This window comes from Neopelma chrysocephalum, unplaced genomic scaffold, assembly GCF_003984885.1.
Source record: "Neopelma chrysocephalum unplaced genomic scaffold, ASM398488v2 Primary Assembly neopelma1_86, whole genome shotgun sequence".
Lineage (NCBI taxonomy): Eukaryota > Metazoa > Chordata > Aves > Passeriformes > Pipridae > Neopelma > Neopelma chrysocephalum.
In genome coordinates, this window is record NW_020897748.1 from 336,751 (window position 1) to 350,007 (window position 13,257).

A 13,257-nucleotide genomic window follows, 5' to 3' on the forward strand; every position below is an offset into this window, starting at 1 on the left:
CCGCGCCCCGGCCGGCCCGCGTGGGGCTGCCCCGCCGCGCGGGGCCGCGCTCCGGACCCGGCGGCGGGACGGGGTGGCCGCAGGGCCGCGCCGCGGGAGGTACGGGGGGGGGTTGGGGGGCGGCTTCGCCCCGCCGTGCCCGCGACCTGAGCGCGTGTGGGCGGGGAGCCCCGCGCCGGGATAAATAGCGCTGTCCCCGGGCTGACAGCCTGTCCCGGGGCGCGCGGGTCAGGGGCGGCAGCACTCGCCCGCCGGTCGGGGACACACTTGGGGCCGTCGGTGACTCCGCTCTACGGCCCCGCTCCTGCCCCGACCTGGGCTGCGATTTTTTTTTCTGTTTGTTTGTTTCTGGGGAGAGCCTGAGCAGCCAGGAGAGCCCGGGGCCAAGCCTTTCCCCTCTCTCTCTCCCTGCAGCACAGCGGAGATGCTGGAAGCGGCGGTGAGTTCACAGCGCCCGAGAAGGGCGGCAAGAGGCGTATAAACTCCTGCAGTCACCTCCGGCAGCCGCTGCCCCACGACCCTCCGCCGGCCCCTCCTCGCCCAGCACGCCGCCGGCCTCGCCGCCCCTCGCCGCCGCCGGAGGAGGCTGCCCACCCCAGCGGCCCAGGATGCAGTTTCGCCTCTTCTCCTTTGCCTTGATCATCCTGAACTGCATGGATTACGGCCACTGCCAGCCCGGCCGCTGGAGACGCAGCAAGAGAGGTGAGTGGCGCCGCCGGCTCTCCCGGGACTTCGGCCGGGGCAGCGGCGGGAGCGCCTGTGGGGCAGACGGACACTGCCGGGGGGCTGCGCTCCTGTCGCTACTGTGTCTCCCCGCCCGGGAAGGGCCACTCCCCGACAGGTGAGAGTCGCCCCGGCCCCGCGGGCCCCAGGCCGGCACGTGGGGCGGCAGCGGGGGCGAGCCGGGGGGCGCGGGGCCGAGCCGGCGTGGTGACCCCTCGGCGGGGCTGCTCGCCGCCCTCCCGCTGGGGAGGTCGGGCCGGGAGCGGGAGGAGCGGCGTGAGCTCCGATGGGAAAGCACCGTCCCGAGCTAGGAGCTGCGGGATGTGGAGCGGTGGGCGCACGCCCCCCGCGCCGTGTCCTCCCTCCCCGCGGGGCCGGGGTCTCGCTGGGAGCTCCCGCCGCGGGAGGGGCCGCAGGAGCAGGGAACGTCGCTGATGCCGCCGTCGCTCCTCGTCCAGCAGCTCCCAGCGTCCGAGGGCTCGCTGTTTGCCCGCACAGTTCAGACTCGCGTGTCCATGGGACGGACTTGGAAGCTGCTTTCCGTGGACCATCCTTAGAGCGACCGCGTTTCCGAGGCAGAAAGGCGGCTTCTCCCCTTTTATCCTCCGGTACCGCCGTGCCGCTCGCGCGGGGCTCGGCCGGCCGAGCGAACCGCGCCTTCCCCAGCGCCCAGGGGACTTCTGTGCCGCCAACTTTGCTGGAAACGTCCAGATCCCTCTGAGGAAAAGAGATAAACGGTGCGTTGGGGCTTGATCTCTTTCCCTAAAGCGCTGGTGTCAGGGTGTCGGAGCTCAGCAGCCGGAGCGGTGCAATGTGCCAGTACAGCTCCCGTGTGGACGGAGACGTTACTGCAGCGCTTCCCGGCTGGCAGCCTGGCCGTGGCTTCGTTTGGGTTTTTTTCTTTTTTTCTGGTGGGTAGGTTCACCTTATTATAAAATGTTTTTATTATCCACATATTCTGAATTATTTTGCTATCCCTTTTCCTGTTGTTTTCTCGGCCATGCCTCCTCTTCCCATTTCTAAAGTTAGCTGAAAATCAGGTGGCTCAAGTTGCTGAGAAATCCGTATTTCTGAAAGAATTGCACTTTTCGTGGTATTATTTGGAAGGGGAGGAACTTAAGATCTCCAGTGTTAAACTGGTACAAATAATAATAAAACTGTGAGAAGAAAATAGTTTGTACTTTCATGCATATATTGCCTTCAGAGTAGGTACAAATAAAATTGTAAAGCAATTTAGTTTTGATGGTTTTTCAACAGATGGTTTCCAGAATTTAATTTCTGTGTGTGTGGCTAAAACGATAGTAGTCTTTTAAAGTGACCAGACTATCTGTGCTAACAAAGAGTATACTGTGTCTTTAATTAAATGTGGAACTACTTAGAGTGCTGGCTAGACAGTGGAGTGTGATAGTGGCATTTCTGCTTTACAACAGAGCTTAAGGACTGCATTGTGGGAGTATTGAAATGAATAGACATCTAACTCGAGTTGTGTGAATTGTCCTTCTACAAAAACTTAAGCTGGTTTTAATTGATCTCATGTTCACTGATTGATCTTAGACCAATTGTTGTGCTTGTTGAGCAGTTGGCTTTTCCAAAGGAGATTGATTTAAATTAGTTTTTAGTTTAATTATTGGATAAATACCATCAGTATTGACAGTTGACTTACTGGCACTGTTTTGTGTGATCACCTAAGGGTTTTGTTTTGAGCCTTGAAGAATGCAGTCTTTTTCAGTTAATAAGTCTAAAGAAGTAAGCATAGCCAGTTCTAAGCACTGAAAGCAAAATCTAAGAATGTATTCAAATTATAATAGACATTTGCCATGACACATGCAGTCTGAAGTAATGCTTTCATACAGGACCCAAAATTCCAATAATTTCACAATTTTTCCATATCCCATCTGCAAATAATCAGGCAGTCACTGTGGGGTACTGGCAGTTAAAATTTCTCTGGCATACTCTTTTGTCTGTTACATGATCTCAGATGCTCCATAATATCGTTTTCTTAATGAAATACAATTTTTGGCTTAGATTAAGTCTCCTGTGTGGTAGGAATCAATTGCATTCAGTCTGGAATTATGGGCAAATATCATGTGTAGCTGATTTTTTTTTAAAGCAGCTAAATGTACAGTAAACTTTAAGTATATATGCCTGTATTGGCATTTGTGTTGATTTGTAGCTGGTGTAGAATACTCTAGTAAAGAAGAGTTTAGTAAATTTGAGGGATGTTCTCAGAATTCTTCATTCCCGTTCTGCTTGCAGGGCTTGCAACATTGCACTAGAAGTGGAATGAAAAATTAGGGTTTAGAATGTGGTTCCTACTAACTTGTGTTAGTCAATGTTATTTCATTAAATTTTTTTTTATAAATGTGTAATAATTAACAGGTTCTGCTTACTCCACTGCTGCTTTCAGTTACTTTTGCAGCTCATTAGAATTTTGCTTTGCCTAGTTGCTCAGAGCAGAACCTTATGTTCCTTAAAACACCCCAGCAAATTCTCCCTCTGGAAGTTTCTGCCCTGAGCAGGTAATTATGGCCTTTTTACCTTTCTTGAAGAAGATTTTTTTTAAAACCTGTTTAAGGATTACCTATCTTAAAGGTCAGTGGTGTAATCTCACAGCTGGCTTGTTGAATTGTATAATTTGATTTTTTTTGTTTCTCTTGGATACCTACTTGCTTGGTCATTACAAGGAAAATTTATCTCTTCAGATTTCTCTTTAGCGGTTGGTAGAAGATGGGCAACTTCATGTCTTAGCATTTCACTGAATGTCACAGGGTGCATGAAAAACTAGTGGTTTTTCCCTTGTCTGAGACATAATAAAAAGAACTTCTCCAAAGAGAACCACAAATCAAGATTGGGGTACATAGAAATGAAGACTGCCAGGCTGGCTTCCTGCGAGAAGTGATGGTATTCCGCAAAAGCACTGACAGAAGAAAATATAGGGATCCTTGTAAACAACCATCAAAAAGTAGATGCTAACAAAATTCCCCAAGGAAGAAAAAGTCAGTGTAACAGCAGTGCTTGTATTGATGGGAAGACTCAAGATTAATACAGAGAGGCTTTCTTGAGTTGGTGAGACCAATGTTGGAATAATGAGAGATATGAATGGGACACGATCACACTGGGAAACCGGAAGTTGCCTGTATCCAGGAACTCAAAGAAAACCTGTGGCTGTCAAATACTTCTCATTCTATTTAGTTCATATTCATGTGGTGTCATAAGGGCTAAGGTGAACACTCATCTCCTAGATGCTCACACTGTATTAGAGGTACATAAAGGGGTAATATCTGTGGCAATGAGTGACTAGTAGTGACAGTGCTGGTGGCAAAATACCCACAGGTGGAAATAGGAGACCCTGGGGAAGGAAATGTCATAAGTGTTTCTCAGATCTCAGTATAGCTTTGTGTACAGTGTTTATGGGAGAATATACATATGTGGAGGGGCACAGTCACTGGGATCAAAATTATGTCAATTAAATCTTTATCATCTTGATATAAGATGGGAATCTTGACCACAAACCTGTTATTAATATAGGAAGCTGTTACATGGATTTTCAGCTAAAAGAAAAACCTGTTTGGATATTAGTGATTGTGATTTAGCTTCCCTAACAAGGTACTTACCTGAGAAGGGAATAATCTTGGAGCCTGTCTCAGCTGGATGGTGTGGTCAGGCTTTGGGAAAGATAGATGATTTGAGCATTAGGGAAAAAGAACCTGTGTTGGAAATGCTTGACTGAAATAAGCACCACATCTACTTTTACAAGGACTGTACTTGCTCCTAAGAGTAATTTATCTCAAAAAAAAAAAAGTCACACTACAAAGAATATCTTTTAGTTGTCCAACAGTATCCAAATATTTTAGCAATTCAGTCCTCTTCTCTTTGAGCTTTAAACATGTCTTACATTTGGAGGACAGTTAACTTTTTGTCTGTGGGTTAAGGCTTAGAATCTTATGTGGAAGCTATACTTTGAAATGTTTTTTCTTCAGATGTTACATTAATTGCTTGTAACAGAACTTGGTAACAGAACTTGTAAAAGAACTGAGACATGTTAGTACTTTAAGGGGTAATTTTCAAGGTTCTTGTGATCAGTAGAAAAGCTTTGGAGGGTAGCTTCTGTTCCTTCCTCAGACCCTTACTGAAGATAGTTAATAATTAAACATTCTTTATACATACATCATTACTACAGCAGTAAGAGTATCCTAATACTGTAATCACTGAAAGTCAAAACTTTTAAACTTTTGGCTACTTATACCTTATTTGGTGCGCATGAGGAAGTTTCTTAAACTGCCAGAAGTCAAAATTTCTGTGTGAGTGACTGAATATTGGACTAGCTAATGATGGAGCATTACTGACAATAAACACTGTTCAAGTGAATTGTGAAGATTTGCAGAAGAGATGCTCCAAACACCAAGAGCAGGATTCACCATTGAAACAGACACCTAAATTTGGGTGTTTGATTCAGCTTCACAAACTAGGTTTGTAGTGCTGCTTATGATATTTAAGCTATACTTCTGGGCTTGGTATGTATATGATCTTGAGCAACTAGAGGCCAGGCAGGATACCCTGGAGCAAGTCATATGCATCTGACACCTTTAGATGTCTCAAGGCCTATTATTTGGAAACTGGAAATGGGGAGCATGTGCTGACACAGTGTTGTGTGTGTGCTTTCCTTTGCCTGTATCCATCCCTTCAGCTTCCATTATAGGTCACTTAGGATTAGGATGCTGGAGTAGATGGGTGTGTCTGGTCACACCTTGAAGTCTATGCTTACATGCTTTTGTGTTAAAACCTGTGGTAAGATTTACCTGTGATGAGGTACATATATCAAGCATGCATATTTGTGTGCTTGATAAACTTGACTTAATTTTACATTTTCCCACTTTTGCAGAAGGAGGGGATGTATATTTTCCAAGGCTTGGCTGAAAACTGTCACTAAAGTAGCTCAAAATGTATGACAGATACCAAAAGTGAGTTTCTACACTAACACAGGCACGCTATGGTGATAACAGCAATAATGCAGTTTCTCAATTCAGTGTGTCATCATCATGGCTAGGCTTCGTGAACGAAGATTTGAGAAGGATTCTGCCCACACTTACTACAAACGCGCTGGTGGCTAAAAAGGCTGATGTGAGAGAGACAAGTCCAGTTGCAAAAGGCACGATGGAATGTCTCCTTAGGCGGTATTGGCAAGACATGGTTCTTTCTGTGTTGTCTTTTCTTCTCAAGAACGATTCTGCGTTTGTTCTCAAAAGAAGCAGCAGTGTTATGAGCAGTGTGTCTCCATGTCTCCCGATTGGAGGCCAGACTAGACCAAATTTACAATATACAGGCCAGAATTAATTACTGTGATAAAGTATGTTAACATGGTGTTGTTTATGTAAGCTGCCTCTAATGAAAAATATGAAATTATTTAAAATCTAGAAAGTGGAAGAGGTGTTTGCTATCAAAATTCAAGGCATAAAGAAATAAACAATGGTCATTCTGTAGGCTGTCTCTTTGGGTTTTTTCTTTCTCTTGTTCTTTCTGCCAAGAGTCTGACTATCCCATGAAGGCCTGCATTTCATTTCTGATCATCTAGCTATTTTTTAATACCAAGAACTTTAGCTAACTATAGATTAGAGGGACTGTCTAGTCAAACCTGCAGACCGTCACAGGCAGAAAACATTTTCCAGTGCACTGTACATCAAACTTGAAAGCTTATAGCTGACCATAACATCCTTTCCAAAAACGTATCACTGATTATAAACTGAGGGATGGGATTTGTGTGACTACATGTGGCTATCTGGAACGTGAGTGTCTACATCTTCTTTTATGATTGATGTAGTACTAGTTGGTACAGTTCATTGAGCTGTTGGTACAATTTAACTTAGCCAACAGTAGGTGCCTGCCTTTGATCAGATAAAACATGCCCTAAACTTAATAAATATAAAAAAGATTACTTGATTACCTCTACCTAAAGATAAAGTGTAGTTCAGATGTATGCATCTTTGTTGTTAGCCTCTGAACTAAGCTGAAATCAGCCCCAAATGAGAAGGCATCCAGTGCATTCAATCTCCTCACCTATATTAAAGTCTGTTGGTGCAGCTCCTAACTTTAACAGGTACAGCCCCGAAAGTTCTGTTTTCTCCCATATTAGGCATTTATTTAGTTGCAGATATTTTTTAATAAATTAAATTCCTCAGGCATACCCTTTCTGTTCACCTCAAAGTTTTGTTCAGGCACAGTTGGAGAACCTTCTCTATTTGTCTAGTATCTAAGTATTTTCTAATCCTTTTCTTAGTGAAAAGCATGACTTCATATGTTTTGGCTGTTGATAATGCACAAATGTGACAGCTTGATCCTTTCATCATGGGCTGCTTTAGACACTGAAATTAGGTGCTGTCATGGTTTGTGTACTCATTGTCTTTGTAGTACTTGTTTAGCAAATGCAATGCTTTGGTAAGCATCAGTGTGGTGCTGCAAAGTAATTTTGTGTATGAAGAGTAAATCTGTCACTTTTTGGGAAGCAGTATAGTGTTTAAGCCTGTTCCCAAGTAATCGGTATAGAGCATGGAACAGGCTTTGTATGACTTTATGATGCTTGGTTTCTGACTGATACATCTTAGGATGTGAAGCGTCAATTGGATGTTGCTTGTGAGCACTATAAGGCAGATACAGAGCTATTTCTCCTGTCTACATGTTGGCTTTATCCAGCCAGCTCCATACATAAAGGCTGCTCACTGTTATGCTTGCTGAACTTTGTGGGAAGTAAAGTCACATGTAAGCCTGACTTGAAACTGTGTCACTTTATTCTCTCTGCATCCGGCTGTTGAGCTCTCACAGGGTTTACCATGACGTGAACCATCCTGTCCATTTTCACTAATACTTTTTCAAAACTGAGGAGAAATGAAGTTGAAAGGGATCAGGGTGGTGGTCTCTCCAGTGTATGCCCCCAAGAGGCAGACAGTGGTGCAGCACAGTGTCAAACACAGAGGCAAGAGTGAAAAAACGAGTTTGACAACACTCTAATTAACGTCACCTTTTCATGCAGTTTCTGCAGTGGAGATTGGGAGCGGGAAGAAGGAATTACAAGAGATTGGTACTTTACTACTTTAAAATTCTTAATTGATGTGAAATCCATGTTCTGAGCATGGAACGGAGATGAAAACTGTAACTCATATGAAGTGATGGGGTATCATGATACTTTCCTCTCTAGATCTTCCTCTGAGACTACAAGGATTTGAGACCTTAATTGTATGTCTTTACTTTGGGATTGCTGTATCTTACTACCTTGATTTCAAACAGCTACACACATCTCTGACCTTTGACTATCAAACTGTGGTCCGTGGAGCAGCTGCTAGCACTTTCTGCATATGTACAGATCACATTGCCTCATCTTTGTGTTTGTACCTAAATATTCTTGACTGAAACACTCCAGTGAGTTTATATAGCTCTGCTTTAATCTTATGCTATTTTGATGCAATTGCTTGTTGCTTAAATACAAAGTTGTGGCTTGAAACTTCTTTTTAAGTGACATGCAAAAGATGGGCAGCTAAATTTTCTGACATTTCCTCTTATTTATGGACTTGAATGTGCAAACTGTGAAATGCATAAGGATATAGAAAAAGGAGTAGAACTGTAGTGTGGGGAAGAGGTTAATTTTGTAAGGGAAAGTGAAGAAGCAACTAGTATTTTAGGTACCTGAATTATGTGATCAGTGGGAGTTTTTAAGATACCATCTGTTAAGATATAATGAGAAGTGCAAAAAACCTTCATGCTCTTTGTTTCAGTAATTAGTTATGTATTTCTTTTTGAAACATCAGTTTCTGTAGAGCCAAGTACTTGATGCATCTGTAAGACTTTGCCCTTTCCTGAGGGAATGCTGTCTGCTTTCATTCCTTTTGTGTTGTTTCTATGGGATATTTGTATGACTGTAACTAGGGAAATGTAAGCAATTACAGGTAACACACAGAATATTTAGAAGAGACATGCAGTTCTGCAATTGTGTTTCAAAAAATACCCCCACTTTCAAGGAATTATGCAATGTTATTTGAAGAGGATAATAGCAAATCTCACGTATGGTTAACATAGATCCAAAATAATATGAAAGTACTTCTACTATGATTTTCTGTTTTTAAAAATAATTTTTTCTCTCAAGGATTTAAATCTAAAAGTAATCAAGAGCATATGGTCTAGGGATAGAGTCTCAAATTTACCTTGCAGAACCTTTTGTCTATATTTTTTTTTGAGAATTGTCAAGATTTTCTCCATCTTGATGAAAAACAGACTCAAACATAGATGTAATGAGACGGAGAAAGGGATCGGAAAGATAAGTAATGTTTGTGATGTTGGCTTTTAGGTTGGTGTGGTTTTTTTTAATCATTGCGCAGTTGCATGAACACTAATTCCCAAGTAGACCATGTGCAGCAATGAAGACAATGTTTGTGCCTTTTTATATCTGGGAAGAAACTTTTACACTGCAAAGGACAAGTGTATTTGTGTTAGAGAATTGCACTGGTGCGATAAAAACTTCCTGATCCAGACACATGATTTTCTTTTTTGAGTTGAAATGCTGACTGAAATACGTTGCACACAAATATATACTCTGCATTAATGTATGGTCTTCTCAGCCGTATGGTTGCCACCTTTGGAATACCAAAAAACCCCAAACTAGCCACATCAGACAAATGGCTGTTGTGCACGCACAGATTAATCCACACATGTATAGCAGTGCTGACAACACCCATCAAGTCCATACTAAAACTTCCTGGGCAAGATGGAAACAACTGAAATAGCAACCATGCTTAGTAGTGTTATGATAGGTGTTACTGATTCGCTCTTACTTCTTTCTGGAATTACTCAAAAACTTTGGTAGATAAAATACAGTTTTATTATAAACCTACCAACTTACACAGTGATTCCACTGGCAAGGATGTGGCTATGATGCTTTTGAATGGGAATTGAAACTTCGTCATTTTTGCTTTATCTATATTGAGATGGTACTTAAGGATCCCAGCTAAGGTGAGGGCTTATAGTGCTGGCCCTGCTTAGAGGACAACCTCTGAACTAAGGTCGCCAGAGCAGAAATCAGAAATCTGTCCTGGATTTCCTTCCAAAAGCAGAAATGTTCTTTGGCCTTTCATGACGGCTAGTTCAGACCTGGTTTACATCTCATTTTACACAGTGCATGCTAATAATGTGACGGTCATGGATTCACTTTTCACTCAGCAAGAGTAACTGTAACTTGGTACAATCACTGCGATGCACTCAAGGTGTGTTAGGTTGTGTTCACAGCACAACACAGCAGCTACCTGGTTTTAGTTTGCTTAAAGCATTTGCCAGTTTCTGTAAAATACTTCCAAATAGCCTCTGATCTGAGATACTTCACTCTTGGAAGAAACATAAACCCAAAGAGCATTTCAATTCGCTTATTTATTTGTCCTCATCAGGTTACATGTTTTACTTCCATCAGCAATATTCTCAGGAGGTGGTTTTACCTCTAAATTTGATTTCCTGTCTTCTCCAAAATGATTGGTCTTCTCTGCCCTACTTTGAGTTGTCACTTGTAAGGAAAGCTGACTTACTGAGGGACATCCAAGGGAAGGCACCTTTTGCAGTGGGGTAGTTGTGTGCCTTTGTTGTTGTGATCTGCTCCTGTGGCAATAGCTGATGACAGGACAGTTTTTTAACTTAGGCTCCTTGCCTGGGCCATACAAAATATACCTGGCCTGCATGTATCTGTCTTGGTCTTTTTTTTAAGTTGCTCAGCAAATACTGATTTTACATGAGTAAATTGCCTGTTTGGTTCTATCTGACATGGTTCAGTGTTGGGAATTCTCCATCCCTGGTAAGAGGGTACCTTCAGGATGTCAGAGGGATTGCTTCCATTGTTAGTCTTTCCACATGTAAAACTTCTGGTTAATACATGTATACATCAATGACAATGGTAATAGGAAATAAATCCCTCTTTTATGTAAATGCTAAGCAGCTTTCCAGTGTGAAATGTTAATATTATAGCACGGATGTTAATAATGAAAGCATCTAATTGAAATGGTGCTTTTAGACAGGTGCTCTGACTTCCAACTCTATTTCTTACAGCACTATCTCAATATGCTAGAATGCAGCATCTTTGCTGATGCTGAGAGGACAGTGGGTCATGGTTGCTCTTTTTAAATATAATGAAACAGCAGAATTACAAATGCTTATCGTAACTCTTATTCAGTCTCAGAGTTTCCTGAATTTGATCTGCTGCCCTGGGTCTTCTAAGTTTTTTGGGAATTGAGTTTTAGGAAGTGCTTTTATCTGTACTTGGGAAGTAAAATGAGAAGAATACCCAACTTTTTTTTTTGTAGTGTTTAGAATAACTAATTTTTTTTTTTTTGCTATAAAGCTTATTTTGATTCAAGTTTACTCTGTTTTGTTTGTGGTTATTTTTTATATAGATTTTTGTAGAAACCAAAAACTATGAACTGCTTCAATGCAAAATGTGTGGTGTGAAACTGAGAAGCAAATCTGCAAAATCTTATATTTAAGTGAACAGAACCTGTAGGCCACCTAGCGCTATGCAGTGTGTATCTAGTGCTGTATAGATGTGGAATAGTAAAAATATAGGCTTGTTTTAGACTTGTTTGAAGGATTCGGGTAAGCAAAACTGACACAGGAAGGCAAGAAAGAGGAGGCATAGAATAACCTTGTTATTAATGGTTTCGAACAGAGTTGGGTATCCGATCTCCAGTTCTGATTGTCAGACTTGTCTGTGTTCACTGGATTATGTAGCCACTCTGTGCTGAGGGCATGTACTTGCACAAAAAAAGTATTCCCTCCATTTCAGATTAAAGTTCAGACTCATCTGTATCTCTTTGAGCAAGAAAGCCAACAATTTCTCATTTATCTGCCTGTATTTGTACTGCACATGCTCCATCTGTCTCTTGCATGGTCTCAGCAACCCAATAGAGAGATTTCTGTGTTGTGTTAAAGGGAGTCTAGTTTTGATCAACTTTGGGTACAAGAAGAGGAGGATATTGTCTGTTCTTCTGCTAAAAGTGTCTTGTTATTTGCATCTTGTGCCAGCAGTATTCTGGCCAATACCCCCCATCCCTTTAGGAATGGTTAGGATAAGTGACTGAATCATGTGCAGTTGCAATCACCCTAACTTTGTTGGAGTACTAAAATCAACCCAGAGAAGCTTCCTCGCATTCAGTAGTGACACAGGACTTTCCAGCTCTGTCACTTTCCCTTAATAAGACTCCCATTCTAGCAGAAGTCCCGAAATAGTACCTGCTTCACCTCTTCCCTTTTCCTTATATTCTTGCGTCCGTGCAAAAAATGCTGATGATGCACAGCAGAAATGAAAGGTAAGAGTTGAAATCAAAGGAATGATGAACAGCTAAGTTTGTCTGGGTGATCTGAGCCATTTAAAGTTGTCATAAAAATGAGGTTCTATATCATGCTAATTTTGCATCATATGAGTGCTTTGCTTGGCCATTTTTCTTCTCTCGGGTATGTACAAATACCAGAGAGTGCACTGTGAATGTAATGATTAAGATACTAGACCTAACTCTGATCTCGCTCATTTTGCTGTAAATCTGGGGGTAATGCCAATCTGTCTCAGCTGTAGTGGATACTCCTGAAGTGGTGTTTGCTCTGGGATATTGTTGTCTCGTGCAGTATTTCTGTCAGATGCTACAGAAAGACTGAAAGGCACTTCTCTTTTTTAAGAGCTGTAGTTCACTTTGCTAGTGCTGTAGTTAAGAACTCTTTCATTACTTTTAATTCTTTCATCAGACTCCTGGAAAAAGTCTTGCTGCTTCCAATTTTTATTTCAGTTATTGTAACATTAGCAGTAGCATCAATATGTAGGGGTTTTTTCAGCTTTTGGAAAAGAGTTGAAATGGGACTCTATTAAACCTGAATCTGAAGACAGACTCGGTATCATATTGTTTTCTCTTAATAGCTTTCCAAGCAGCCGCTAAGTGAAACTACTGCATATTGAGCCTGATGTAACATGAGGCTCATTGGGTAAAACAACATTAGTCTGTGCTACTTAAATTCACTCTGGAAGGCTTAAGGAGGAGAGGAAGGAAAATATTTGAAGAGATCAGCTGGATGTGGTTGAATACATGTAATGTCACCTGAGAAGGATTAGAATTTGCCAAAGCTTGACCTGAACGAAGACCTCCATTTAAGGCTTGTGTTCCTACCAGATCAGCTGAAGTCGTTTTTCTGTGCACAGTTTTCTACCAGCAGTCGTACAGTGAAAGAGTCCAGTGATTTAGTTGGCTTCTGTGTCTCAGCTGAAATAAAGTTAAAAAAAAAAATCCCAGTTTAACATTCCTTCTTATTAGCTGCAGCTGGCTTTTTCTAATTACTAAAGTCAATATTTTTGTCATTCACATTCTGTTGCTTTTATCCTTTCTGGGTGCTCAGTGTATGCACACTAGCTGATGAACAGCTACACGTGTAGCTCATATCCATAGATGTGGACAGCTTAAAAAAAACACATGTGCTGACACTTCAAATTTCAGAAGACCCAGTGGAGTGGTTAGTAGCAATGGTACTTCA

General features: G+C 42.1%; 1 protein-coding gene across 2 annotated transcripts in view; it reads left to right on the forward strand.

Annotated features, from left to right (window-relative positions):
- The first annotated feature begins 61 nt into the window (after positions 1–61).
- RSPO2 (R-spondin 2) overlaps positions 62–13,257 on the forward strand; it is a 104,923-nt gene continuing 91,727 nt past the window's right edge. The window contains exons 1-2 of one of the 2 annotated variants that reach the window (XM_027692537.1): positions 62–99; positions 415–702. In XM_027692537.1, coding sequence (XP_027548338.1) covers positions 609–702 — 94 coding nt within the window. In that variant the 5' untranslated portion in view covers positions 62–99; positions 415–608. Of the gene's footprint in view, positions 100–240; positions 703–13,257 lie in introns of those variants that run through there. The other variant, XM_027692538.1, reaches the window with a different exon arrangement.